Below are 24645 nucleotides of genomic sequence, written 5' to 3'. Positions count from 1 at the left end.
ACCCCAGGAACCTAAAAAATGTTCACCTGGTTTATTTCAGCTCCGCAATGTCACACCTGTTATTTATAACCCAGTATAAAATTACATATCTTAGCTCACCCAGTACAGTGTTGTGGTTTTCCAACTGTGACTGGCCCTGTTTTATGAACTGGCAGGAAGAAAAAAATGATTCTACCTACATGCAACTTCAATCCACTGAGACACACACTTGTTGGTATTTAGAGCAGAAACTAAAGCAACTAAAGAAGTGACAACAGACAAGCAGAAGCACTCGGTAAGAAACAAGTGACCCAACCTTCCTTCTGCATGTACAGTAAGTTCTTCCAAGCAGCTCTGAAATGTCATACTGGTACAAGGGGCCTTATTCAAACATCCATTTCTACACGTGGGTGGGCAGGAGTTTCCCTAGTGAGACAGGGGTCACACCCTGCCTGTCCTCATGCTTTTGTGACCTTTCTGCATGCGGTTCATGTATTCCACATTAATAAAACTCCTAGTTGTGTGTCTACTGTGTGGTACATGGCAAAAATATGAGCCCCAGAAATTCTCTCTACAGCTTTCTCGTCCTGCTTCTCTTCTTGACAAATTTGATAAAACCTTAAAAGCAGCCTTGCTGGGGAGTGAGTGACAGCAGAACTGATATACTACTGCTCAGCAGTATTTCCACATATTTATAAGCTGATGAACCTGTAGCACCACGAAAAACCCATGGCTGAAAATCTAGAAATATATCTGTGCCAAGGGATCAGTCACAGGCTAACTAGAGAACAATGAGATCATCCAAGAACGGCTCTCTCAGTACTGGCCTTAAGTCAGGATGATCTCATAACAGAACTGCTCAGAGGCCAGTTATCTCCTCGTGCCAATGAGAAGTTCACCATTGTCAACTTGCTTTATGCATAAGATAAATATTGTCAGGTTAATCTGCACCAGACACTTTTAAAGTTAATTACATTGCAATCAGTAAGCCCCCAAAATGTAAATGAATTCTCTTTTTGCCCCCCCTCCCTCTTAGATGATCCTGTGCCTGTCTTTACGCAACACTGCTACCACCGTGTGGTCGAATGAGGTACACATAGCCTTGCATGTATATTTGTATAGTGGAATTTGGATAAACAATGGCAAACTAATGACTGTGATCCAGCTGAATGCTATATTCATCAGAGCAAACAGATGGGTATGATGTGCATACCGCTTCCCTGTTTCACTGAAAGACAGAAAAACATCATTCTTTTGTATTTGGAATCATTTGTACCTGCCGTCTTTTATCATAGCAGCCTTTTACGTTTGAATTGCAATTTTCAAACAGTGTCTCTGTGTATATCAGATCAGGGAGAGTGCTGGGCTCTGCCATGTGCTGTTTGATTTTTCCAAGATAAGTTAAAGCCCACATATGACTTCATCTTCTCATCAACAACTTAGACTATAGTTCTTGGGGAACCATAGTCCCAACGTGTGCGTGTAGATTTGTGTACTGTAAGACAGTAATGTGTTTATCTTTAAACACAACTCAGTACATTGTTATCAGTGCACAGGATCCAGATAACAGAATGACACATTTCAATAGCAGATTCATTACTATGACGTGCAACACTGTAGAAAAATCATGTAAATTAATCAGTTTTTACGTGGCAGTTAGTTTCACATGAATGGCACCAGCTCCTCTATCGACTTAGGCTATCTCAGTGTCTTATTCCTGTTATTGTAATGCCAGACTGATGTCACAATGTAGAGATAAAGGCTAGAACAAAAAGTCTTCTTGGGTCATTCTTGTCATTTAGACGAGTACTTTACTTCTGGCTCCGGCTGTATTTTGATGAGATCTTTGTGAAACTGCAGAACGAATTTGGGTCTAGTCAGATGCCTCCATTTAAAAATGATTTAAACCCTAAAACTGTGTAACAGTAACAATACTGCATGTCTCTACTCTCAGGCCTGTGATGGGTGTGGTGCATTTGTGTTTGAGTAATCCTTAAACAGTGAGCACACTGTGTTTCTGCATGCAACAAGCATGGGGAAAAAACCAAATGAATCAAAATTTTTATGCAATGCTTTTATTTCATGTTAAAGTAAAACAAGATTGTTACAAAAATACAACACAACCTTAATTCATCATATTTTTCTTGTTCTTCCCTCACAGTAGAAGCTATGGATTAGAGAACCTTTCTAAATCTTTCCCTGAATTCTAAATAAATAGTTCCCTAATTTCATAAAAAAATCTCTCCCTAAAATTTCTAGAAATCCTACACTGTATTTACATATTGCATACAGTGAAAAAAAAAAAGATTTTTCATTGTATACATAATCAGCAGTGCACTATACCAATAAAACTGTTGAGGCACACAGGTTTCTCAGATTTGTCTCGCAGATTCACTCATAACATTTATATTTAAATATTACAAAAATATTTCTGATTAGTGACATTATTTTCATTCATGTAATCATACAAATCAAACGAGCTCTTCTTAGCCGTCAAGTTGATCTAAAGGCTTCCTTTGCACTATAACAGGGATGAGATCACGGTCATTTTTGAGGCTTGTTAGTGTGTTTGTGTCTAAAGCTTGGCTTCAATGATAACAGAAGGTGCATTCAGGCTTCCATTGTGCCAGTCGGAAGGATCCTGGAAATCAAAAGAGATGGGTCAGATCGGTGGGGTTTTTTATGCATTCATCACAAAAAACACCCTTTGTCTCTGTAGACTTTAGTCTGTCTGGGCTAGCTTCCACCAAAAGAGTCTCTGGAGTCATGACAAACATCGGCCTGACACGTCTGTGTACGTTCTCAGTCATCCAGGTCACGGTAGTGTCTTGAAGCTCAGCTAAACATAATGATAGCTAAGCACATATTCATACATACTATGTAAAGAAACACCCCAACCCAGATAAATTAGCCTATATATAGCTGAATTTGTTAAATGTGAAAGAAAAGAATTGTGCTACGTGTTAGAGCATGTCTAAGCACTGCAAAAATGTCAGTGAATATAAATAAATATAAGTGTTTCGCCTTTCTGTCCTTTGTCGTGTATTAACACGACAAGGACAGAAAGGCAAAAATGAGATGCTTCAAGTGTTAATTTTCTTTTTTGTTTACCCTTATACGTACTCTAGAAAAAAATCAATGATTGGGCCAAGTGCAAAGGTTTTATCACATTCCTACTTGTAAAATGAACCTGCTTACAACCTTAATTAACAGATAAGATAGGTTCAAGAGCTGTAAACCATCTGACTCTTCAAAACCTTTGTGACACTCGAGTCAAAGATGAAGCTGACTGAACGCTATTAGCATAAATGAGAGCACTTTAAATTTCACTGGAAACCGACAGTAAAAAACGAGCTGTGGAGATCAAGAAATACTCTCGAAGATCAAGAAAACTTAAAGATAAAATTATGTGTCTGCAGGGCAAAAAAGGGAAAGAAAATCCTCACGGCACTGCACAAACAGCAGCAGAAAGTGCGCCTCAATCCAGCGTAAACTTTACATGCGACAGCAAAAATCAATGTCTGAATGTTTTTCTTCACAATCACAGCGTGCTGGGAGGAAAAAACGATGCAACTGTTGAATCATACAAAAAAACTTCATAGGCTTGATTTTCTCTTAAAGAAAGGCAGAAGATCAATTATGAAGATGGAAGATAGTAGTAAGCCACATTTTCTTATTGTTAAAGACTGTGATCAATTTAATGTCGATTATTGCTATAATGCCATTTTTAATTTCTTTTCACATAATCATTAACCAAAAAATCACATGTTCATGATTTTAAATAACTAAAGCAAAGATGGAGTGAAAAAGGGGATCAAGTAAAGATCCAACTAGCAAGGGGTTTATTCCATTCATGTTGAGCGCCATACTTTTAACTGGATGAAATTTCTGGTGGTATTAGTAGGATATAGGACAGCGCTGGAAGCAAGCAAAGGCAACAACAGGCAAGAACAGGAAAATTAGCAGTACTGCGCTGACTTCATCTGAAAAATCACAAACACTACGTGTAATTCAAATCCAATCAAAGCCATGCCGCGGGCAACAACTTCACACACCGGCCTCCTAAAACACAAGAACGCTAAAGTGAATCATACGGCATGATGAGCTGCATGATCCTGTTCTTGATTTCCTACTATGATAAGCCGCGCTGTTTTATTTCTATATGGATGTGCCATTCGCATTTATGAGGAAAGTTTAAGCCAGTCAGCTGTTCAAAAATAGGATAATTAGAAGTAGCTGTAATCCAATGTGAGGAAGTTTTTTGGAATCAACAGGTTCATGCAGGGGTTAATGATTACCCCCAGCTGATGTAATTGGCCTTAAGTGACTTTAGCTGATTTTAGTAGAACTGCTACTGAGAAAATCAGTAGCAGGGCTTCATGGGGAAGAATCAAAAATCACATGATTTTCATGATTGTGTAATTATGATTTTTTTTGCACGATCCTCAGAAACACAGCGTCAGTAAAACAGGTGTAACAGTGAAAAGGGTGTACAGCAGGTGCTCTTGATCAGTGGCAGTGTGTGGTGATTGCTTTGTGCTCCTACCTTTGTGCACCTTTATGATGAGCTAAGATTTGAGATTTTTTTTATTTTTTTTTATTTCTTTTTTGTGGAAGCAGAAAAGTTTTATTGATCAGGCTTGAGAAGAAGTCTGCTGCTCGGAGATTAGCGATGTGGCTCCGTAGTCTTGTCCTGACTTGTGCCTCTCCGCCTAAAACAAATGCTTTTGATCACTTCTCATTCAGTGTTTATAGAGGAGTGGGGCTCCAGTCTGGAGTGAAGTTCACCAGAATCTGATCTGTCACACAGCTTTTTTTCATTTCAATGCTGAACTGTTGAATCAAAGTCACTTAAATACGGTCATATATATATATATATATATATATATATATATATATATATATATATATATATATATATATATATATATTTACACACATATATATATGTTTAGTGGTTGCTCGTGCTAATCAGTTTCAAATAGTGAGGCCAGAGTATGCACACGAAAAGCACAGGCTTCACTGTGTTCTAAGAGCTCAGTTTCACAAAGCTTGGCTCTGTGTTCATATTAATAATAACATAGCAGGTGTCTGTTTGAGATGACTATTTAAATCCTCCATTTGTGAGGGGCAGCCAATCAGAAGAAGCCTTAGTAGAGTCCAAGTATAAAAATCTCGAGCTAAAAATTCTTACTTATCAGCAACTTCACCACAGATCTTGGAGACCCGCCCGGAAGGAGAAAGAAATGTATGGTGACAGAATGACTTAAGAACAGAGGAAAATCGCAACCATAAAGTCATAACGGTTGACAAGTTCCATAAAAGTTTACATAAGAATATTTAAGTGTGCAGAGTGCCAACAGAGTCAGTAAATATTCAACAGCATCTTTTAGCTAAACTGATGCAGACATGCAGGATCACAGAAGACAAAGGCAAAAAACAGTCCTCCTCTGTGGAGCCCGGGATGCACGGGTGACTTATCGCTCACGACAGACAAACACCTAACACATGGATCATTTTCACAGTAGACATTTTGACACTCTATTAAAATATTTTATTTATGTCATCTGTTGCAGTACATGGTACTGCTTTTCAGCAACAAGGGGGATGTGCGGAGCCGATGTTGAAGTATAGAGAAGATCAGAAGGAGTTGCACTGTGTTTTTGTGGATCTAGAGAAAATACATGAGAGAATGCCAAGAGAGGAACTGTGGTGGTGCGTGAGGAAGTCAGGAGTGGCATGCAAAGGTGGTGCAGGATATGTATGAGGACAGCTAGACAGTGGCAGGATGTGCGGTAGGAGTGACAGATGGATTAAAGGAGGGGGTGGTATTACATCAATGATTGATTTTGAGCCCATTCGTTTTTGGAGTGGTGATGGAGAGGTTGACAGATTAGTCAGGCAGGAATCTCTGTGGATGATGATGTTCTGATCTGTAGTGAGAGTGGAGAGCGGGTGGAAAAGAATGTGGAGAGGCGGCGATATGCTCTGGAGAAAAGATGAATGAAAGTCAGTAGAAGCAAGAAAGAATGAGTACATCGGAGGCAGAGGGACAGCTCAGGCGGAGCGGTTTGGAGGCAAAGTTAGAGATGCTGACATGGTTTGGACATGAGCAGAGGAGTGGACAAAAGATGTTGAATATGGAGCTGCCAGGCAGGAGGAAAAGAGAAAGACCACAGAGACGATTCATGAATGATAAGCAGAGGATGTAAGTGAAAGGGAGAGATGGATGCAGATGATCCCCTGTGGCGACATCTGAAAGGAGCAGCCAAAGGAAGAAGAACAAAATGCTTCTGCTACACTGATATGTCAAAATGTCTTCCATGAAAAAGGCCTATTTGACTTCATAGTACCACAGCGTTTGTTTCATATCCCCAACAAACAAACAAACAAAGCGCTACACCCTTGGCTTGCTTCAAAACTTACGGCTGCTTTGGCCTGCAGGTTAGCATTTTGCCTCCTGAGATCAGACTTGATTAAAGCTGTAAAAAAAAGAAAGACAGAGAGAGGGTTAAGTCTGCATTAGCTCATGGATCCTCCACTGCAAACACAGAGATGAACACAAATAAAACCAGATTGTATTATTTCACACAGGTTAAACAGTTTATTGAAATGAAGTAATAACAGTGACTATCCAGTAGGTGGCTCCTGTGCACAGACACGTTCAAGTCTTAAAAGTGGCATTCATTTATAAGACACTTTGTTAACTATTTTCAATGAGTGTGTGGCCACCAATGCAAATCTAAAAACAACAAAGCCCGATGAGAAACTCAGGTCAAGAGCAATTATTTAAAAAAAAACAGCATGATTGTAATTTAATAATTAACTTCAATTTTCACGGAAGAAGGAGAATATTTTACAAAAACAATCGCAGCCTTGCCTTCTAATGGTGCCTTTATGTACTTTGACAACTTCATATAAAAGTATATCACCAATCGGAGAGCAGGGCGGATTTTTTTTTAACAAAAGTTTTGTTTTTCTTTTAAAACTTCATGACCACAACAACAAGTTTACTCATATGAACAAAAAGCAGTTAGTGAGTCAGTCTGCTGACCTTTATGAACAGAGTAGTGTCATTAAAGGTTAAGGCATTTTTAAAAAGTTAAACATTGCTGCTAAACCCATTGATGGGTCATGAAAAATCTCCTAAGTGGTTATGAAATCACCTTTATTACCTGAAAACACACCCCTGCTGAGTGCATGTCTGTAGAGCTATGCACTTTCTTTACTAAAGGGTTCCAGGGCTCAAGAAAATATTCACCACTCCTCCCTCTGAACAATTTAGTTGTATACAGCTTTGTTGTTCTCTAATTTCAAAGAAAATCTCTTCCTAGCGATGATGAAGAATGACGCAGAACGCCACCTCAAGCCGCAGACTTTGTTTTATCTGAGCTGCAGACAGCCTTCTTGTAAAGAGGTGACAAATTTGTCTGTTATGTGTCCATTGCAATAAAAAATAGCATTATGTTCTCAAGTATTCCCCCAAATTACACCATAACTAAGTCCTGCTTTCTAGGAACGTGGCATTCTTACGCAGGAATATTAGTAAACTCGTAACAGGATAAAGTGACAGCAAAGACAATTCTTATGCATTTCTGTATGTGTGACATTAAATCAGTACTCTATTATGACTCAAAACTGTGTATTTTTCACAGTCACAGATGTCTCACCTGTCATTATTGTGCCTATCAGAAGAAAGACGCACAAGAAGATGTTTCCTGCCAGCGTGCCGTAATCGTCAATGATCTTCCCTTGGCAAATGGTGAATATAATTCCGAACACCTGTGTGTATGGATGCAGAACATGGGTAGTTAGGATTAAAGCTAGCGCTTGCACGCACCCGGGAAGGATGCTGACCAAACCCCATCCTTGAACTCGGTTTTCATTTTCATGCGTCTTGGATCTTCTGCAGCTGGCGAATATGTTTATGCACCAGATGAAGGAAGCTCAACTACACACTGAGTTTTTGCAAATATATCACGCACAGTTGCCGTGATGTTGAGAGAATGTGTCTTGCCTGCTTATGAACAGGCATTACAAATGCATAAACAAAACAATAAAAAAAAAAATATAAACAAGGAAGTCAAAATTGCCTCATAATGCCAAAACCCCCCACAAAAGCACGTTATTCCAAAGCAATGCCAGCCGTCAACAAAATCCCATTTTATTGTTTATATCCAAAATTCCCATGAAAACCTGCATTTACAGTATAGTGAGTCAATTTCTCCAGAGCAACAGGGTGAATGACTCACTTTTTCCATGGAGGGAACACAGCTTACATCCATCATTTCACTGGTTTTTTCCTTCTTTTTTGCTATTACACTGAAAACAGCTGTGCCGGTCATTGATCTGTACCTGTGCTGAGCAGTTGAGGAGGCCAGAAGACGTTCCCTCTGACTCCGGGTAGGTCAGTTCGACTGCAAATTCAAAGCCCAGTGGCAGGTAGCCCGTCATGAAGAACCTGGACACAAAGGATCCACAATAGGCATAAAAAAAGAATTTGTGAGTTTATTTAATTCCTGCTCCCTTTTTGATACAGTTTTATACGTGTAAATGCACAAACAGGACATTGGCTCTGTTCAATAAAATGCCCCTTATCATGTTAGCTGACAAGTGCATGGACACTTTGTACCTACAACATTTGATTGTTCTTCCAGGAATTCAACACTCATGTTGTCTCAAGTTAATGACACTGGAAAATTTATACAGGAACAGCAGGTTTTTCAAAGCAGTCCAGTGACATCAGATTCTTTTTCTCATTCAACAGCAGAGTGTTGTTCTTCCACTAAAGTGACAGCAAGTGAAACTCAACTCAAAAGCTTCTGACATGGCTGCAATAGCAAAACACATCAGTCTGAGTCAGTAGACAGACACATTTCTTCTCTTCTGCCAATAAAAATCCTTTGATATGGAGTCCACAAAGCAGCAGACACGATGGCCTTTAATGTCAAACACATTTCTTTAAAAAATGCTGTTAAAAAAACAAGGCTAAAGTTATGTCTGCCATGCATTATGCAGATGCACTTCCAGAGGAAAGGAAGTCCGATCTGGAAGATCACTGTGCGCTGCTGAGGGTGTAATCATTTCAAAACAGCCACATAAAGGTTAAACTGGATGAATAAGCTTGTTTTTTAATTCCAAGAAGAGAGAGGCAACCCAGAGGAAACCTAGTAGATGATTTCCCCCATAAACATTTAAATGGTTTGGTCTTCCCAGTGCATAGAGGTTATGTATTTTTATTTTTGTGATCTAAAATAATCCTGCACCATTATTACTATATGACATGCTCTCGCTGTATCTATTTTTTGTTTTGCTTTGTTTTGCTCTGTAGCATGGGCTTCCAGGAAAACATCACTCCGAGGGGGTTTTCTTGATAAAACGCATTTCAGTTACGTTAAATTAATGCACATATATGCACATATTTATGTATTTACATAACGACATTTTTCCTTTTCTCTTGAGTTTAGGTGCAAATGCAGGCCTTTATCTAAACTTTGTAGGGTCTACATGTTTGTAGAAGCTGAAACAACCAGGGCTGTAAATTATTATTGCAAATGTCAACAGAGGTACCGGGCCGAGGGAAATGACCAGCAGCAGAATTTAGGACATGACAGAAGATTTTTGCATGTTTCAACAGCTGAATCAAAAGTGTGCACACATACTTTTATACATACTTTTAAAATGTACAAATACAATAGCCCACTCACTTGCCTACTACGGATACATTCCATATTTTGTTATTTTGGGTGATTTTTTTGAACAGATCCACAGTATCTATCAAAATTTTTATATTCATGAGGGGTGTTTGTTCGCTCTCGATTCACAGAAATAAAGGTAATCTGAAGTAGAATCAAAGTAGTAAAGGAGTAGAAATAAAGTCCTTTAATAACATTACTTGTGTAAAAATGTTAGAAGAAACAATAAAAGAATACCCAAGTACTCCAGCGGTGATGAAAACCACCCAGAGGTGTCCCAGGCTGAGTGTAGCAGCATAAACTATCATCCCCACCAGAGACAAGAGGTAGACTGCAAAGGTCGTCTGCCTGGGGAAAAAAAGGAGCATGAGTAATACATGTCACTGTGAGCACAGCAGCGATCATTATGATTGCACACACATATGTAACAGTAGGTAGTGCGGCAGTTTTGCAAGTAAAAGAAACAAAACGTAAAGCTGCAGCAAGTATTTGCCAGAAATTTAGAGGATTTCGGGTCTCTGGGGGGTGGGGGAATGGGGGCTAGAGTGTATCCTAGTTGTCTTCTGACGAGAGGCGCCAGCCTATTACATAAGAGACAGGCAACCAGTGTACAATCACCAATTAACCGAACATGCATGTCTTTGGACTGTGGGAGGAAACCTTTGCGCACAGAACATGCAAAGAAAAAAAACACCACACAGAGAGGCCCCAGTCAGCTGGAGGGTTCGAAACCAGCCCTCTCTCTCCTTCACTTTTTCCTCTGTGCTCCACCCACTAGACAAAACGCATGCTCCTACCTACCCTACACAGCTAACCACAAGTCATTTCTGGCTTTTGGCTTCATGTGGGCTGGCTAACTTGCTTTTCCAGGAGGGAAATCCCTCAGCTTATGTCTGTAGCTCAAGGGTATACTTTTTCCCTGCATTTCATTTAATCTGTCTCCAAAATCATGTACGTGTGGGTAAGACTGCTTCCTGTCCTGTTTCATGTATGCCACATTTATTAATCAGAACCCTGACATAAATCAAACAAACAAAGAAAAACGGAGCAAACTCTAACTGGGAAATGTCGAGGGATAACATTTTTAGTGCCTGAGAAAAGAGGAGGTGCAAGGGTGTAGCTCAACTCTACCTCAGACAACCTGTATTAAGGCTGAACGGCCGTTATCAATGTTTTTTTTGTGTGTCCACTGACAGCAAAGGCTTGCTGCCTGCATGAGCGTCAATGTCAATATTTTGCCACTAGGTGTGCTGTGGAGTAATCTTTTCAATAGCAGGTACCCTTTTCTGTTTGCTTTACTGTTTGTCACACAAAATAAGGCCTTTGTAAATGTCTTGAGAGGAAGGAAGTGGATTCCACACCTCGTGTGAGCCCACATCTCACAGTTAAATACAATGGGCGACAAACACTGAAGGTAAACACCACCTCTGTTTGCTTCCCCTAAACACACAGTTTCAAAGAAACCTTATTTTATACATCCAAAGCTTCATAACAAATAAATACTAAAGCATGAAAAATGCAGTCCTGCAGAACTGGTAATAATATTAAAATACAAACTGCCATAAATTTATGAATGAATACCATTCATAAATATTACAATGTAATAATATAATTACAATGTGGGGAATTAGAAGAATAAAGCCAAGCATTATTGCTTTCCCCCTCATTTGCAATGCAAAGCTGTTTTAGCTACAACAGAAGGGAGTGGACTGGGTGAACACTGCTGTCACCACACAGCCTGAGAGCACATGGGGAAGAGTTCAGAGGTCGCTGCCGTAGCAGGATGCTGCACCTGAATAAACAGATATAGAGACCCAACACAAACTCTAAACAAGATCTGCAGGACGCCAAGTTCAGAAGGGAGAAGACAATAAACAATCAGGTGCCGATTTAGCTTAGTGCATTGAGCGGGCGACCACGTTCCATACGACTGCGAGCGGCCAGCCCAGGTTCAAATCTGACCTGCAGCCCTTTGCCACATGTCTTCCCCCATCTCTCTCTCTCTGCTTTCTTCACCATGTCTGTCAAAAAAGGTGAAAAAGGCCCAAAAAAACAGCGCTCATTTGGCTGCTTACTGGTGGCACGGAAAAAGTGGTAAGCTTTTAGATAATCAGCCCATCGCTTTGTTTTTTTTTTCTCAGTTTCATTACAAATAACGTTTGATTTTTATCTCCTGCTCTGCGCGTCCTTTTGTCTTCTTTTTCCCAAAACACAACACCCCCTGTGGAAGAACTGCTGCTAATGTACTTTCCCTTTTCGATGTTCGCCTTACTTGTACGTTTTCGTTCTGTCCAACCAAACGCCGCAGATGAGGGAGCCGACCATCCCCGCGATGACGATGGTGAGGCCAATCCTCCCGGCGTTCACTTCTTCTCCCTAAAAAAGCCGAGAACGATGAGAAATGAGAGGAGCTGGTTATCTCATGACCTTGGGTTCCACGCAGAGGCTGTAGAGTTTCAGAGAGAGAAAAAACTTTCTGCTATGTAATTGGCTGATTAGATAGTTGGATTAATGAGCAGTGCCCAAAGACTGTATATCTACAAGCATTAACTAGAGATGCACACAAGGTGGTTGCACACACCTTTTTAGTAATGCAAACAGAGAAGATCGTTCCCTTTTCCTGTTGTTTAACTTATAAAATGATTTAACAGAAATGGCACCCATGCCTTAAATATAGCATTGGTTTGAGCTTGTAAGCGAACAAACTTCCAAACGTGGTTTAGCTGTGATAAATCTGTTATTACAGTGTTGTTTATTGAACAGTTACATTAGTTTAAAATATTAAACCTTATACTTGACTATTTAAGTCTAACTATTCATCTGTTGAAGTGTCACTAGAGTTACAGGCAATAGAAATGATTTGAGATGAGTGCAGAGGAAACGGACATACGGGGTAGTGCACGATGATCATGCGGTTCAGCAGGGTCCCGACAGCATAAAAACAACCAACGTTCAGACCTGCAAAATACGGAATAAGATCAAATAAAATTTGAAATCTGAAAAAACACAGGAACGAAATATCTTTCACCTTCCCACTTTTCAGGAAGAATGAAACTAACATCACTGAATGATGAAAAAGTTAAATAGTTGTTTCTAATGAACCTCATCAGAGTAGTTTCTAAAACGAAGATAAATGTGTAGTGAATGTGTCCCCACCTAAAAAATAAAACATTACAGCAGGCGTGAGGGAACTCCAGGCCTTAAGGGCCGGTGTGTCCTGCAGGTTTTAGGTATGTCCTTGATTCAACACAGCTCATTTAAATGGCTAAATTACCTCCTCAACATGTCTTGAAGATCTCCACAGGCCTGGTAATGAACTAATCATTTGATTCAGGTATGTTGACCCAGGGTGATATCTAAAACCTGCAGGACACCGGCCCTCGAGGCCTGGAGTTCCCCACCCCTGCACTACAGCTACAGCTCAGTTAAAGTGACAGGAACAGGTGTGATAATCAGGTAAATCTGAGATACTAGTGAACTGTGCAGCGCAGGTCGAAGGCTGACTTGCCAAACAGAGAGTCAGAAACATTTTAGCACAAATATTAGTCACATGACAAAAAACCCCAACAAAGTATGCACCTTAGGATAATTTTTGTACTTAATTAATGTGACAATTATTTTTGGATTTTTGTATTATTTTTGTTACTAGTATAAAATGATGAAACATATCCCTCCCAGTTTATCCAATCTCAAGATGACTGAGTTACTGGTTAAACTGTGTGTCAAAATGCAACTACATTCAATTTCCAGCAACATAAAACCTAGATGATATTTTTTTTCTTTATCTCTTCAAAAAGACACTTTATCATTCCTTTTTTTTGCTCAAGTAACCAAGAGCTCCCAAAAAGAAACTAATTCCTATCTCAGACTCCTTCCACTTCATCAAATCTTTGCTCTTTGGGATCTTAGGGTCACACTGACCAAACACACGTGTTAAACGTTGTCAGGTTATAAATGAACTTTGGACCTCTTAAGGTAAATCCAATTTATCTTCTCAAGGAATACTGTAATAGCTGATGACTGAGGACTACGTAATCTGACGATAAGATAAACACCATTGCACTACGAAGGGAATTTTCAGGTGTGATTCTACAAGATATCTGTGGTGGAATCACTGGCTGACGTGATGAAAGGCTAACATCATTTTCACTTGGGATGGCGTGTTTAACCATGGTTATGGGAATTTATACTACTTTAGTAAAAATCTGTCTTCTAAAAAAAATCACATATTTTCATGAATTTCTAATTCTGAATCATGCAACACACTGTTTAATGTCTTTTAGCCCGTTCTAAAAAGTTAATTATAACATAATTTAACAAACGTTTAGAGAACAGTAATGACAAACCATAGGTGATGACGAGGAGCATGAAGGGCTTGTTCCGCAGCAGGCTTCGGATGGAGGCTATGTAGGAGTACTGCTCTGGTGGAATGCTACGAGCTGTGGCCTGGGCCTGAGTCGGAGGAATTTTAGGACGCTCCTGGAAAACTGACATGTGGAAAGATCGAAAACAGTGTGAAACACAGTAAACAGCAGCAGTCTGCACACTTACAAAGAAAACTGGAAAGCAATAAGAAGCAACTTTATTGATGGATACGTCCACCTGTTATATTTAAAGGATCAATCAATGCTAAAGTGCTAGAAATAAGTTCAGGGTTATATTTCCTCCCTGGGCCACAGGCTTCTTCCTGGAAAGAGCCAGTGACACATTCAGGCAAGACTGGACAGGTTCTAACGCCTCTATGTAACCCACTATACTCTCATTTGCTCCAGTGAAAATCAGCTAATATCTGGTGTTGAAGACATCTGGGTGGAGCTATGTGTCCCCGGCCTTGTAGGGATAAACAGATGTCTGTTTTTCTTGTAACTGAACCAGGGACACATTTTTTCCTTCTGGCAAATCTCACATGAGGGTCTGTGTACAGTAAGCTGTTTTCACTAATCCTCCAAAAGTGTCCTAATCTCTACACAGTTGATCTATCTGCCAATGGTGGTGATGAAACTGAAATTATACCATGATCTCAACTGGTGTATGCGTAGTCATCACTGCAAATGGAAGAATGCATATTTCTATTCAAATAACCTTTGGAGTTCTCAGACTGATCACAGGTAAAATTTCCTATATGGCTTGGATTTCATCATCATGGTGATTCTCCTTTTTCAGTAAACAGTAAGTAGTCATATGTCAAAGCAGACGGTCTCCAAGTTTAACTTATACGATTGTTTTAAGGAAAGGCAGAAGCTAAGCATCTTCTCTCACCTCACAGTTTATGCAAATCTCTCAATCCTGGGACTTTGTCTGCCCTGCTGACTCACAGCCCTTTTGCAGGACTACAGATGGTCCTGCCAGCAGGACAACCCTCACACATGGCATCTTGCATGTATGCATGAGGGTGAGCTAGTATATATGTGTCATTAAACTACTGCAGCCACCTGGTGTCAATTTTCACACTAGAGTAACCAGGAACAGCATAAGTCACATCCCTTGCTCACTAAATTGTAAGCGGATCCAAAAATCAAGGCCCTACAATAAAACATTTTCCTTTTTTTATAGCTTTGCACAGTGTTGCCACTTCAGGCCTCTAAAAATATATTTAATGAAAAAAAAAAAAATCTCCTCTGCCACCCTGGGATGAGTTATATGTGTTGAAATTACATAGCAACCTTTGTGACTCAAAAATTGGGCCAGTACAGAAGTGCCAAATCACAAGCACTTCACAAGTTATAATGTTGTGAAAGTGTGGGTAATGGGTAACTTGTAGCAGGAAAAAAAGGACCCCATTTGGGTGTAAAGTTGCCAAACTTTTATTAAATATTAACAGTTATTAAAAGTATGCAGTTTTTTGGTGCCCACTGATATTAGAATTATGGCACTTTCCACATTCAAGTAGATAAGTCTGGATTTGAGCCAACATGTCTGCCAAGCTGTCTAGGACTTTGAACTAAAAGGCACTGCATGGAGCTTAGTTGAGTTTTTCTGGGTAGAATATTTGTTTTAAGTCTGTTTTTTTTGATAGCCAAACGTAGGATCCCAATTAAATACCATAATAACTTTTAAAGGTAGCTTACGTTAGCTTACTTCTGCCACTGGAAAAGGTTATTTCTAAGTACGTTTAAATTTCAAGGTACGCAAGTGGAAATTTTTGAGATATGTAACTTTGAGTTATTGAGTCAAAATTTCTAGATAGTGAGTAATAATCATATAATCTTTCATTGCAGGTGTAACCATGATCATCTTTATACATATTGCCGCTTGGTGCTTATTATGGAGTTGTGCTCACGTCAGTAAGGGTTAAAAGCTACAGTCAGCGGGATGTCTGGCTGATCTATTGAGTGAAGTGACGTAGAGCGTAGAAGGCCGCACATGCTTACAAAACACATATATCATGTTATTCATCATTATCCTTTATTCATTTATATTCTTTTTATTAAGCTTTGAGTAGTGGCATTTGATTAGAACATTTATTCAACATATTACATGTATGGTTTCAGTTAGGTTATTGCACACATGCTGAGTTGGCCTCTGTCCTTATAGACGGAGTGACGGCTGAGGTCGAGGCACACACGCACACACACAAGCAGTAGTTAAACTCATGTGTAGGGGAGAGTTCAAATATTTAAATAATAGTTTGCAAGGCCTTGTAGCTGTTTGATTATGCTTGCAGGAGAGACTGTTTGTTCCAGGGGATAAGCAGAGTTAGAAGATTACTGGGAAGGATCTGGCCTCGGGAAGAAGAAGATGTTCTTTTAATGTGTTAAAAGTTGTCAACATTGATTGTATTGTACCTACTTTACGCATGATTCCCATACCCTGATTTTCATAAAAACTATTGTTGTGTGGTTTTTGGAGAGAGATCGATGCTGTCTGCGTGCAGTGTTCATCTCCCACACGTGTTCATTAAAATCATCGTTTGACTTGACCCGGCCGGACAAGTGTTGTTATTTTGGTTTTCCTCCTGTATCCATCCCCAATATTTTGAACCCGTGACAATAGGTAGACAGTAAGTTGAAATTTCGAGCCACTAACCAGAAAATTTGACTTATAGGCGGCAAATTTGTTTTTTCATCAACACCTTATGAACCAAGCTTGCAAGCTAGCTAGTGCTAGCTAAAAAATAAGCACGTCCTCTTATCCAAATATGGTCATATTCATCTTCAGAACCAAAAACAAAACTACAATGTCACAGTAATAATGCCAAAATAAAAAGGCTGCAAATATAAAGTTTTTCACAATAGCTCTCTTTAAAAAAAATGTAAATGCTAGCTCGTAAACTAGCTATTTTATATTTTTTTTATATAAGAGATTTATTGTGTGTTATCATACAGATATTACTTGACAGTTGTCTTCATATTGAACATGATTTAACCACTGGTCATGAGGAAAAAAGCTATATTGCCCATTGTGTAGTGGTTTACAATGTTTAGGTTTGTTCCTGGGAGAAGACACAAATTGCTTTGGGATTGTGTCACTGTGGCGATACTATAGTGACTCCTTGTGAATAAGAGAGCATAAATAGCTTTATATAAAGCTTTATTGTGCGACAACGTGCCCACATTGGTTGAGGGCTGTGTGCCATATTGAATGTGATACAACCACTGGTCACAAAGAATAAAGTGCATGTTGTTGGTGACTGGTTCCTTAAGGTTGCTGGTTCACGGTGGATGAAATCGATCACAAAGACAGTGCTGCAACAAATCCCCTTTGGGAGTGATTTGGGTGCCGTTAGTTGCATGGAAGATGTCAACTTATCTGAAAACACACATTAACTACTAGTTAAGCAGTAGCACTATTTTACAAAGTGCAACACAAACAAGAAATAGGACACCTTTTCTTTATAAGCAGAAGTTGTGCTTCTGGGCTTTATGTTTTAAAAGGAGTAACTTGTCCTTTGAAGGGAAGCAGTCTCTCTTTCCAATTTGTGTTGCACCTTTCACAGTTTTCTTTCCTTGAAGAGTAGCTGGAGAGTGTTTACAGACAAGTTGATGTGTTTCATGCAATCTACGGCCCACTGAAGCATTTTGCTAGTGACCAAAGCAATTGCAAGGAGGTTTTCACCAGCCAGTCAGGAAATACATATTTCTCCCTAGCAATCAGAGTTTGTCAGGTGATCGCAGGCCAGTTCCTAGGCCTGTGTGACTGGTGCCTAATTCACTTGACCCTACACTGTTGCACAAGTCACATAGTTTGCAGTCATGTGACTGGAAAACTTAATAAGCTACACTAATAATGGTTGGATATTTTGAGAATACACTTTGAGAAGATGAGATGATCAGTGTCACTTGTGTCTGTATGTAGCTGAAGCAAGAAAACAACCAAACACAAGTACCTGTAAGAAAATGTTAAAAAAAATAAAACTGCAATTATTGACCTCAACTGAGCCAGTTCAAGCACATTAAACACAAAAAAACCCCTCTCAAATGTCATATGACATTATTTGGGCAAATAATAATGTATAAATTAACAAAAGTGTGGGTAGGGGAATTTATTCAACTTGCAGCCATCTTGCAGCTACACACTCACCCAGTGATTAACCTAAACTATCTATCTCCAGTATCGTATTTACCATAAACACACAGAGGCATTGTGAGTCCTCTTACCTTACTCTAGGAATCATATATAACTGTTTAGTGGGTCACAGGCAAATTTGAAGCAGCAAGAGTCAATTATGAACCGTACTTATGAACGCAAACACCATGTGACTGACCAAACAGTCACATAAGCACTGAATAAGCTGAGGTTTGCATTTCATAGTGCTTCAACAGACTATAGCCAAAGCACTAACACTGACTGTATAGTCAGTCTAAATGCTGTGCATGGTACTACTAGGAAATTCCTTCACAAGCATCCTTTTGTGTTTAGGAATGCAGAATGCTTATGAGGGACGCCAGCCTCCATCGTTGCCCCCCGCCCCTCCCTACCCCGCTGCAGGAAAGCAGCATATTCATGGGACATGCTCCTTATAGCAAGTCAGTGTTTTTAAAAGTAAAACATATTTATTGCATTTTGATTAAACACTCGTACTGTTATTTTATCTTATCCATAAATGGCACAGCACATGATTCTGGGTTTCACAACAAATGCCACATTTGAAGGGGAATCATATATAAAGACACAGCAAAGCATTTTTTCCTCATCACTCACATGCTGTTTGTCATGTCACTTCCTTCTGCCACAAAGTGCTGAGTTCTCTTTTTCTCATGGCCATAGCTCGAATGACTTACGATGGATTTCAGTACACTTCTGATGACCTTACTTGTGCTACAATAATATCTTTTTTTTATCAAAGTCCCCTTTTAACTAAGGTTTTGTGTTGTACGTACATCCATGTCAGCACTTGTTTTTGGTCCACTGAATGGTGCTTCTTGTCAAGAGTGTAAGTTTGGTGTAAATTAAAACCTTCATGAGGTCAGTCCACTGAATAAGAAATTCCCATGGGCCTGAGGTAGAAAAAACCTCATACAATACATGTCAAAATGCCCGAGCCTTTTATAGCAGACTGGAGCGAAAGCACCACCAAATGTCACTCTTTAACCATTCACAAAAAATCCTCGGTTACACGGTACAGTAACATCAGTTTCATGCAATTTTATGTAAATTCGAAAACTTGACGGGAAAAAAACGCTTCTGTGCTTCATGATGTTTAGCCATGCGGAAAGTTTCATTTTATATGCAGAGGCGTTGAGGACACAGTTTTTGCTACAGTGGAGGTTGTGTAGAGTTTCTTTCGTGCTGCAAAAAGCAGCTAGAAATCGTGTTTGAAATAATAATGAACCACAGGCTTCAACTCTTTTCTTTGAAAATGCATTGTATCAAAAAACCTGACCCCCATCGGAAGATGAATATTAAGGGTTTCAGTGCAACCAACATAATATACCCAATACTTTGGTTTTGCTGTGAAGACACCAAGAGAGTACGCATAAAACCCAAGCCGTCTGTGTAGCTAGAAACCACCGGAACTAAATAAGAAAGTACCATCTTTGTGATTTTAGTTATTTTTTCGTGATTACCTTACCGAAGACAACAAGGACGAAGAGTACAGTAGCCACTCCTGCCGTTATGTAGAACATGATTCGGATGTGGTGAGCCAGCTCATCCATGTCGTCCACATTAGGCACCAGGATAGGCGGCACAAGGAACCCGATGGCAATACCCAGCTGTAGGAGGATGGAAGAATTTAACAGAATTTGAAGAAAACAAGTGCCACAAACAGTTTTCACTAAATTAAAAAACTGAAAATCTTAACTTTTTTAGCCCACTATTTCTATGTCTTGTACATGCCTTGTAACTTTACACAGTGTGTATTAAGAAGTTTTAATACTTGTTATTTGCCTTGAATGATTCTATTTGGAACAGGCTCCTCTATTCCAGGGAGGTGTTGCTTTTATGCTGAGTTTGCAAATTGTCACATATGGTATAACCTCATTGACTGAACCCGATGACCTGACCCTGCAAATGACCTCAGACCTCCTACTCAGATGTTTTCTATTTGTGTCTTCTTGGGTTTTCTTTTTGTATGATTTAGGAAAATAAGATGAGGCCTCGCTGTTTCTTTTTAGACCGAAGGCGAAAGAGTTTCAGTCACCTTCTCGAGAAGCGAAAGTAGACTGAAGTAATTGTAGAAGTACTCAGTACACAGAGCTGGATGACATCACTTATGATCTTGATATAAAAGCTCCAATAAATCTGAAGAAGACATTTGAGCCTAGAAATTTATTTAACTAATTACGTTATAACTTAGTTTAAAATCAGATTTAAAGCACACAACTTGAAGATTGGGACGACCTTTAAAAGTGAATTGGTGCAGCGATTAGCAGTATGTGACCCTGACATCCAGTCTGCCCTGCGTAGTTTACAGGCAACCGTCAGACAGCTCTGACCTCACCATACAGACCCTCCTGTGGCAGAAAAAAAGAGATGCTAAATACTGACACAGTTCACACAAACCTGGTTTCCCAGAACTCCTATGGAGCAAGCGGTGGAAACTTCTTTCTCTCCAAACCACACTGAGGCAAGGTATGAAGGAATACCGAGGATAAACACTGTGGCTACTGAGCACACAAACTGGCCAAAAAAGGTCACTGGGAAAGTATCTGGACTGGCACTACCGATTTTTATCCAAGCGCCAATGCAGTTAAAGGCTGACCCGACGAGGACAACATCCCGGATGCCCCTGTTGTCCAAGAACCAGAGGATGGGCAGAATAAGTGGAACGTAAGTGAGCAGGTAAATCATGGCCAACCAGTCAATAGCCAGAGCATCAATGTTGTAGAAACGCATGAATATGTTGCTTATAATGCCATACTGTAGCCACATGAAGGCATTGCTTGCTGAGACAGAACTGAAGAGAAACAGCATGAACCAGCGACGGTGATAAAGCTTGGTCTCAACCTTTGGGGCCAAATCCGACTGGTCACCCAAAGTCTCCATGTCTAAGCGGGACCCTGTGGAGACCGCTCTGCCTAAAGGCTCTGGACTCCATTGCAGTGATGAAAAGCCTGGAGCAAGATTCTTTGCAGCCTTGGAACACGGCCATTCTTCACCACTGAGCTCAAAATTTGCATGGTCCCCTTTCAAAGTATTGTTTTGCGGCATTTCAACTGTCCTGAAACGGGCCCCCCGAAATGTTCGAGACCGGAGGTCTTAAGATTCAAGAGCTTGTGTCCTAACAGCTTGCTGTCCTCTGTTCAAACTGCCTGCAGGAGAGAGATGCCAGAGAGCGAGAGCAGCTGGAGTTAGTGTTGCCTTACTGGTGTCCCAGGTCCCTTCGCATGTGATGACACTGAGCTGCTTTACCCCATGTCCACACATTTATTACACCCAGTCCTGTCATGTGATGTTAATATAGGATGTTAATATCTTCCACTTACACCTAAACTACTCCTACCAAGAAAAATAATACTTACAACAGATAACTGAGAAAAACATGTTCCTCTGTTGAACTTTAACCATTTTTCTTGTTAAAGTTCACCCATTTGAGTTTTTCGGTTAATATTTCAAAGTCTTAGTTATTGTTCACTCTGAAGTATCTGTTTTCTGTTGGGGACAATACCAAGAATTCTCCAATCTTTCAGTTTTTTTGCATGCAAGCTGTTTAAAATTTATACTGCAAAACAGACTTGGAGGAACAAACTGCTCGTCCAGCCTTGCAGGCACTAAATGTGTAACCTTATGTAAGAAACCATTTACCGTGTGACATCTTATGATTATACTACTGTGATAGGATGAAAAGCACTGATATCCAGGCAGTTTAGAATGAATCCAATTAAAAGTATTGCAGAGTTAGACAGTGGTCTAATCGGGTTTTTAAGCATCTGATATGTTTGTTTTTTATAAAAGAGACCAAAAAGTAAAATGAGTTTATTTGGGAGGTGTTTGCAGATGCCCAGATTATGATCAACGGTTTGTTCTTAGTTATTCAGACTGTATCCAACTGTTTCCCAGTAATAAATGATGACATTTCAGTGACATTTGCTTGGAGTTGATGTTAAGGTGACTCAAGCGTTGCTTGTTCAAAAACTTTTAGTGTTAAGTCTGATACTCCAGTGCTTCGTGCGACCAAAGGCACTCTGCTGATCTTTGCACTCCTTTGTGCTGATTTGACAACTCACATGATTTTCAACTGCCCTGTTGCTCCTAATTTATAGCGGTACATCGGCAGCTCATGAACTCTTTTATGAGGGGGTATATTTTTTATAAAAAAGCAGAAAACATAAAAATAAAGTGGAAAAAAATATATAGTTGGTTTACTCTTTCTTACATGAAGTGCTCAACACTTAATGTTTCATGCGTACATTCACATTCAAAACAGTCTTCTCGTGAATGCTTCTACACCTCTGAATTTGTTTTCGACACTAATGCATTTTTAGCTCATTTTTAGTCCAATGCAGTGCTATCTATCTATGCATGCGTGCATGCCACTGAGTACAGTACTTTCTGACCAGACTTTTGCCCTAGGTTTATCTATTACATAATGCACTGCTGTGTGAGGGTAATAACAGATTCAAGCAGGCTTGTAATTTATTTCTCCTCTAAGTCATGCCATTTTCCCAGTTTCTTTTCAGAAGCTGCCTGTTCTTCCAGGACTGCAACCTGTGGAATAGCTGGGTCACGTATTACCTTTGCAGTGTTGCACTGATGGAATAAATCTGAAGAAATTTGAATTTCCTTTGCTCATAGACACATAAAGACCCAAGCATATATATATATATATATATATATATATATATATATATATATATATATATGTATAGTTGTTTGGGGGGGGGGTCCTGATTACAATATATTAGTTAGTCTTTTAATCTTTTCTGTTTCACAGGTCTTATTTAAAAGACATGTTTGACATGTTTTCTATAAATGTGGACTTTAGTGACTTCTCAGTCCCTTGAAGTTGAATGCAAACTATGTTCAAATATAACTTTGTATAGACTGGTTACTCCCCTGAATGTGGATGGAAGAGTCTGGGAAACTTTTTGTCTCATTATAAAGTTACATATAAATTAGGACACGTAGTTTTTGTTCTTGTAGCTCTTTGTTTTGTCTTGCATGTCAGTCCACGCTGTGTGCATTGTTGTTGTCCCACATCCCCAGCATCCAGTACTGTTGCTTGGTGATGCACTGTGGTCACTTAAACGTGCGTAATTACGCAAACGTGCTAGGAGATGTGGCAGGGTCCAAGTTATTAGCGCTATTAACCTACACATAGGGTCCATATATGCTCAAGTAGGTTAAACGTTAATATGACCTACTTTCCAACTATAGGACGGCCTTTGCATCGAACACCATACCTGATTCCCGAAGACTCCGATGGAGCATGCAGTGGACACTTCCTCTGAACCAAACCACACCGACGCGATTCTAGATGGCATCCCGAGGATGAAGACCTGCGCGAAAGAGCAGCAAAACTGTCCCAGGAATGTCACGGAGAACAGGTTGGGTCTCACGCTGGCCACTTTGATCCACGTCCCCGCGCAGTTGAGCGCCGTGGCGATGAGGGCGATGACCCGGAGCCCTTTTTTGTCCAGCAGCCAGGTCACCGGGAAGATGAAGGGAATGTATGTGAGCATGTAGATCATAGACATCCAGTCTATGGTGAAAGCTTCGACGCCGTAGAACTTGGTGAAAATGTTGCTGATAATGCCGTACTGTATCCATTGGTAAGAGTTGCTCAGCGAATATAAGCTGAACAGGAAGACGATCACCCATCGTCGGTGGTAAAGACGGGTAGCTTGCAGCCCTTCGCTGCCGTTCCCTTCACTTGAGTCGCCGTTGGGCTTCGCGGCGTCGCCCCCTCCAGCTTGACATGGTTGTCAGAGTCCGCCTTCCACACACTCTGATCCTCGTTTGGTTTAGTGTCTTCTAGCGCTTGCTTCTCACTCATGTTCCTCTAGGTCTCCTCAGTAATACTCATCGGGAATAAACTGGGCACTCAGCTGCTGTGGTTTTGTTAACAAAAGTGAAAGAACCTGAATTCGCCCTTTTTTCATTGAGGAACATTCAGCGCCTTAGGAAAGTCTAACGTACACGACAGTCAGACCTAACACGATCTGTATTCAGCAGCAGAAGCTCCCTCTCCACTCTGTTTTACATAAATATATATGCTTAAAAAGAGAAAAAGTTTGAAAAAGAGGCGAGCTTCCAATGTTTTTGCGGCTGTCTCCAAAATCTATCGGTTCATTTCCTCCCCGCTCAGCACTGAAGATATTTTTGGTAGCCGAACTTTCACCCAGATCCTGAGAAAGTTAACAAACTTTGAGCTGCAGATGATTTAATAGCAGATTAATAGTTATCTGAAGTTTAGTTTCCCGAGCGGTACCACGTGTCGGAGAGCCGGCTACTGTAACCCTCCACCCGGACTTAAAAGACCGCGTTGGGATCTTGAAACGGACTCGGTCAGCTCATGCACAAGGGCGGAGTTATTAGATAAAACGCTTCTCTCTCGGGTGGTATCTGAACACGCTGTAACATCGAGATA

At 40.1% G+C, this 24645-nt stretch overlaps 1 protein-coding gene across 3 annotated transcripts; it reads right to left on the bottom strand.

Moving 5' to 3' along the window:
- Positions 1–2038: 2038 nt before the first annotated feature.
- flvcr2b (FLVCR choline and putative heme transporter 2b) lies at positions 2039–24584 on the bottom strand. Of its 3 annotated transcripts, none has more exons than XR_002056606.2 (11): positions 23459–24584; positions 19687–19828; positions 14021–14161; positions 12565–12632; positions 11947–12050; positions 9912–10022; positions 8335–8440; positions 7650–7761; positions 6406–6461; positions 4526–4691; positions 2260–2620 (listed from the first exon to the last, which is right to left on the bottom strand). XR_002056606.2 is itself a non-coding variant. In XM_005460276.4 (10 exons), exons 1-10 carry the CDS (start codon positions 21264–21266, stop codon positions 2555–2557), a joined length of 1554 nt encoding a protein of 517 aa, XP_005460333.1. In that variant the 5' UTR covers positions 21267–21477; the 3' UTR covers positions 2039–2554. The 3 variants fall into 3 exon arrangements, 1 of the variants encoding a protein (XP_005460333.1); XR_002056605.2 differs by lacking the exon at positions 23459–24584 and adding an exon at positions 20619–21477; XM_005460276.4 differs by lacking the exons at positions 4526–4691; positions 23459–24584 and adding an exon at positions 20619–21477 and having other exon boundaries at positions 2039–2620.
- Between the last annotated feature and the right edge of the window lie 61 nt (positions 24585–24645).

The sequence above is a fragment of the Oreochromis niloticus genome, linkage group LG15 (genome assembly GCF_001858045.2).
Source record: "Oreochromis niloticus isolate F11D_XX linkage group LG15, O_niloticus_UMD_NMBU, whole genome shotgun sequence".
Taxonomy (NCBI): domain Eukaryota; kingdom Metazoa; phylum Chordata; class Actinopteri; order Cichliformes; family Cichlidae; genus Oreochromis; species Oreochromis niloticus.
Note: the sequence above shows the minus strand (reverse complement) of the source record. Positions and strands in the feature narration are given on the sequence as shown.